Source organism: Camelus bactrianus, chromosome 16 (assembly GCF_048773025.1).
Source record: "Camelus bactrianus isolate YW-2024 breed Bactrian camel chromosome 16, ASM4877302v1, whole genome shotgun sequence".
In the NCBI taxonomy this organism is placed as follows: Eukaryota; Metazoa; Chordata; class Mammalia; order Artiodactyla; family Camelidae; genus Camelus; species Camelus bactrianus.
The window spans coordinates 28,740,860-28,746,460 of record NC_133554.1 but is presented as its reverse complement, the minus strand read 5'-3'; the positions used below and the strand labels follow the sequence as shown (position 1 = coordinate 28,746,460).

The 5,601-nt window shown below is 42.2% G+C and overlaps 1 protein-coding gene across 2 annotated transcripts in view; it reads left to right on the top strand.

Annotated features, from left to right (window-relative positions):
• Positions 1–5,601, top strand: part of UTP18 (UTP18 small subunit processome component) — a 37,719-nt gene that overhangs the window by 1,243 nt on the left and 30,875 nt on the right. The window contains exons 1-4 of one of the 2 annotated variants that reach the window (XM_074342774.1): positions 214–552; positions 2,161–2,273; positions 3,011–3,109; positions 5,416–5,483. In XM_074342774.1, the coding sequence (XP_074198875.1) occupies positions 214–552; positions 2,161–2,273; positions 3,011–3,109; positions 5,416–5,483 (619 nt within the window). Of the gene's footprint in view, positions 1–213; positions 553–2,160; positions 2,274–3,010; positions 3,110–5,415; positions 5,484–5,601 lie in introns of those variants that run through there. The other variant, XM_074342775.1, reaches the window with a different exon arrangement.

Here is a 5,601-nt window from a genome sequence, read left to right as displayed (position 1 = left end):
CGGAGTATTGGTCCTGCCGGAGGAACTCCCACACGGGGAGAGGCTCGTGAGGGGAGTGGGCATTACGCAGGGAGCGAGTGCCGGTATCCGGCTCATAGGCTGCGCAGGCTCCTTCCAGCCTCCTGCGGCCTCCTACGCGGTGGAAAGCCAGGGCTTCGGCGCACGCGCAGTGAGGTTCCACGTGAGCGCTTGCGTTCCTTCTCAAGCCGAGAGATGCCGCCGGATCGGAGGAGCCGAATGAGACTGGACCGACGAGCCAGAGCGAGACCAGCCCGGAAGACCCAAACGAAGCTGGACCGGAGAGCCGGAGTGGGGCCAGGCGGGCGGGCCCGAAAGTCTGCTCTTTCGTCCCAGCGGAAACCACCGGCCCCACGGCGGGCAGCGGCCGCTGCGATGGCAGTAGCGGCGGAGGAGGAGAGACGGCTCCGGCAGCGGAACCGCCTGACGCTGGAGGAGGACAAGCCGGCTGTGGAGCGGTGTCTGGAGGAGCTGGTCTTCGGCGACGTCGAGGAAGACGAGGACGCGCTGCTGCGGCGTCTGCAGGGCCCGCGGGTGAGGGAGGTCGCGGCGTGCGGACTGGGTGCCAGGTGGGCGGCGAGCCTCCGGGGCGGAGCCCGGGCGACCTGCGGCGCCCTGGAGCGCTCAGGTGGGAGAGAGCGGGGAACGGGGGAGTCGAGGGGTGCCAGGTCGAAAGTCTCCGGAGGGTGGAGGCCGCGCCTTTCTCCGCCCCCGAGGGAGCGGCTAAGCCTCGTATGCAGCAGGCGCTCAACATATTTATTTACCGAAATGTAGTTGTGAGCATTTTTTCGTGGCTCAGCTTCACAGTCTTCTCTCCAGGCTCAGTGTTTCTTCCCTTTTGGTCGTTCAGTTGCCTGCCTCAAAACCTTGCCGTGATTCAGGGGTTCTACTTGGTTTGTGGAATCAGAATTCGTGGGCACGGGCCTGGGAGTCTGTTTTAACAGTCTCTTAAAGTAGTTGACTGGCTAGCTTTTGAGAACGACTGTGTTCAACAAATATTTGTGAGCCTTCTTAGTGCCAGATTTCATTCCTGGCAATGAAATCCCTGCGTGATTGATTATAATTTTTTTGCTCCCTTTTTTCTTTCTTATACTTGGATTTTCTTCCACGATGGGGAATTCCAGGCATTGTTCTAGGCACTAGAGAAGAAACAGCAATGGATGAAAACTGAAAAAATCCCTGCCGTTTTGGAGGTTATGTTCTAATAGCAGAGGCAGAAGATAAAGTTCAAGTTTGTTAGTGAAGGGCTGAAGAGAAAAAAAAAAAAGGCATTTGAGAAAGGGAGATAAGTTTGTGTAGAGGTATGGCCTGTGAAATTTTTCGTAGGGTTGCCAAGCGTAGCCTTACTGAGAATATTCAGTTTGGTAAGTGAATATTTACCGAAGTATCATTTGATTGCAAGACTACCTTTGGGTGCTTATGGGAGAGGTTGCAGAATTTAATTGGGAGAGAGAAATACGACTGGAAAAACGCTGAACTGTGTGACAAGTTTCCTAGTCAGGAAAAAAGCCAGTCTAAGTGAGGTGGGGTTTGTTGGGCTTATAGGCCAGTAGTGGAGCAAATAGAAATCATTTGGACATTTCTGTTGTATAGTTCTGGGAAAGGTTAAGTTGACTTCACTCAAGGTCCAGTTCTGTCAGGGGGTATTCTGTGGTCTGGATTCAGTTTTGATTGTGTAGTTTCTTAAGGAGGTAGGGGGTCAAGAACAGTTTAGAAAAGTGGAGAAGAGATATTTTAAGTATGTGAAATACGATTTAATTATGACAGTCATGTTATTTTGTATTTGATGCCAGTCTGTCTCTGGTCCCATGATTTCTGTAGTTCTGTGATTTTTCCTGTGGGCCCCCCCCCAGCGTCAGCTTACCTCTTGTTCTTGTCTTACTTGGTCTTTTCTTTTCAGCAAGTTGACTTTCCCTCCTTGGCAGTTCCATCTTCCCTTCCCTGTCCAGCATGTAGTGCCGTTCTTTAATTTACTTTTCTTTTCCGTCTCCAGCATTTGCTGTGTTAGCATTGAATCCCATTGTTTCCTCAGAGGGCTATGAAAACAAAGCATGCTGCAAGCCGTATAATAACTACAAGGTGTGTGTCTGCCACCACGGGGTATGAGAAACTCAGTGCTTGTGGGCATTTTGTCTTCCCTAGGTTCAAGTACGGGAAGACTCAGGTGACTCAGAAGTGGAGAATGAAGCAAAAGATGATTTTCCACCTCAAAAGAAGCCAGTTTGGCTGGATGAAGAAGATGAAGACGAGGAGATGTAGGTTGCCTAAGTTTTTTCTTGGAATCTCTCCGGATACTTTAAAAGTGATTTTGTAGTTTTAAGAAAATTCTTTTTTTGAATATATGATTATGTGAAGATTTGAAGAATACTGGAAAAGTTATTCATAGTCCCAACCATTGTTGCCATGTTGGCATACATCTCTCTCTTACGCTGTATAGAAAAGCTGTGAGCACAGTGTCTGGGGTCAGACGTGAGTTTGCCACCTAATTTGGCTAGTTCCTACACCCTGGGCAAGTTTAGAACCTACCTTTTCTTGTTTGTAAGATGGAAATACAGTAGCTATATCAAGAATCTCAAGATGAAATGAAATAGTATATGTAGACCTCTTAACACAGTGTCTGAAATTGAGAAAAGGCTAAAAAAAAAAAGTTAGCCAGCCTGCACAGTGTGTACTTTAATAGAGGAGAATGTATTGTATTGCAAGCATCTTATTTTTCTTTTTAGTAAATTGGTATTGAGGATCTTCATGCATAAACTTTTTCCCACTTTTTAAATTATTTAAGAAAGTTTCTTTGAGGTAGAGTTACTCAAAGAGCAATTTTAAGGTTCTTGGTAAAGACGGCCAGGCTGAACCTGAGGTTTTACCAGTTTACCTTCCCAAGGAAAGGTATCTGTTCACTTTATTTTATTGTTTCCTCAAAATACGAAAGGCAACAAGTTTTATGTTGAATCTTTAAAAGTCATTTAAAGCATGCTGTTCTGTTTTTTTATAGGATTGACATGATGAACAATCGTTTTCGGAAAGATATGATGAAAAATGCTACTGAAAGTAAACTTTCAAAAGACGAGCTACAAAAGAGACTTAAAGAAGAGTAAGTGTCCTTTTCCATTTGTTTTAACAAGAGGTATTTGTAACCAGTAGCTTATTTTGATTTGCTCAATCTTTGGCCGTAACAGCTTCTTGGGTAGTCAGGTTTCCACTGAAACATTAAGTGCATTTGGAAACATGATTACATTTTAGTATTGGGAAGGATGTATAAAAAATTTTTGGGAAAAAACTTGTAATCCCACCATCCAAATATAATCAATAACACTTTTTTACTTACTTGTTCATTGGCATTTGGTAAACCATCTCTATTCCACAACTTCTAGGCTCTTTTAGTTGAACAGAGCTGGGAAATACATATTTCAAAATAATGATTTTATATTGATACTTTTAATTCAGACTTACAAATCTTTAAAATTATTTAAAATTATTTTTATTTTTGTTTGTATTGAGAATATTTTTTATATTTCTTGCATTTTTAAAGAAGGTTCGTTGAGGTATAGTTTACATACAGTGAAATTCACCCTTTTGAAGTATCAGTCAGTGAATTTTGTTCAGCACATACAGTCATGTAAGCACCAGGACAGTTAACACACGGGATCAAGACATAGAACATTGCCTTCACCCAAAATGTTTTCTTATACCCTGTGGTAGTCAGCCCTTCTCATCTTCTAACCCCTTTAGCCCCTGACAACAACTGATGTGTTTTCCGTTCTTACAGATTTGCCTTTTCCAGAATGCTATTTAAATACAGTAATATAATATGTAGTCTTTTGAATCTGTTGAACCCATTTAGTGCACTTATTATTTCAGATATCTTCTAGCTTTAGGAAATCTTTCCAACTAGATCTTTTGTTTTGTTTAGTTCTTATTTTCCTTTTATTATTTCTTATGTTCGTACTTCCTTTGAGTATTTGTATTAGCTATTTTAAAGTCCTTGTGTGCTAATTCTGTAAGGTCTGTCACTTCTGTGTTTCTATTGGCTGCTTTTTCTTCTGATTATGGCTCATGTTTTTCCACTTCTCTGCATATCTAGTAATTTTGATTGGATTCTGGGCAGCGTGAATGTTGTTCAGTGTTGATTTTGTTTTTTGCTTTTGGTGTTGAACTTTGTCTTGGCAGGCAGTTAATTGATTCAGAGATCAGTTTGATCTTTTCAAGATTTATTTTTAGCTTTCTTCTAGAGTAGCATTTATTTTAGGTTGGTTTAACCCCATTATTAGGGTATGACCTTTCTGGGATCTCTTCTGAATGCCCTGAGTGTTCAGTAAGGACCTTCCTTCTGACAGGTTGAACTCAAGTGTCTGAGGTTAGATTCTGTGCAACTTACAGCTCCCTAGTAGTTCTTCACTTGATCTCATGGAATTTCATCCCGTAAGAGTGCAGCTTAGTATTCTGCAGAAGTGTCTGTGGACCCCTATACAGATTTCTGGAGCTCTTTCTCTCTGCAGTTGACTGTCCCTCAAATTCCTGTTGTCTCACCCTCTTTCAAGTCTGATCTTTTTCTCCTTTGTTTCTGTCAGGGTCTTATAAAATTGCCTTGGGTTGGGGAGTGGTATAGCTCAGTGGTGGAGCACATGCTTACCGTGCACGAGGTCTTGGGTTCAATTCCCAGTACCTTGAGGGGTGCTTGGAACTCCTTGAGGGGAAAGTCCCAGTGATGGCAGGGCTCACCTTATTTCCTTTCTTTTATGAATCATAGTCCTGTGTTGCCTGTTGTCCAGTTTCTGAGAATAGTTTCGTATATTTTGTTCAGCTTTCTAGTTAGTTACAGCTAGTGGTCTTAGTTTGGTGGACTTGTCTGTATTTCTGTGTTAAACAGTGAAAATGACTGTTGGCGCTCTTCCATAGGCCAGCCCTGTGGAACCTAACTGTCATACTTCTCCTGAAGGTTACTTTTTCTGGGGTGAAATGCTCCCACATATTCAAAGGATATATGGTGAAGTTCTGTGTCTTTTACTCATCTAGTCATTTTCTTTCAGACATGTTGTAGTGTTCTGTTGTGTACTCTGTGTGCTATAGCACTGATGTATAATTACAAAGAGGTTTCTTTACAGTGCCAAGATCTGGTGTGTTGATATACACAAATAAGGCAGGTATATAACTAGATGTAAATAATTAACAACAAATATGTATGCAGGGCTAGTTTCAATGGTTAGAAGTTCATGACAGGGAATTTGGAACTACCTTGTGTGAGTAACTTTTCTGTTCTCAAAGATAATAACTTTTTTGAAAGAGATTCTGTACATACTTTTGAGGGTGATCTGTCCTGTACTCTTTAAATGTATCAAGCTCTCTGAAAATACAGTGGTTACTACAAAAAAAAAATTTTTTTTTAATGTCTTTGCTTAGATTCCAGCATGCCATGGGGGGTGTACCTGCCTGGGCAGAGACCAATAAACGGAAAACATCTTCAGATGGTGAGTGTTGACACTTTTAAGTTGGTAAATAGATCCTTATTCCTGTTCTGTTGTGAATTTGAGCTTTCTTACGAGGCTCATTGATACCTAGTGTTTGAAATATGTCTTTTTTTTTTTT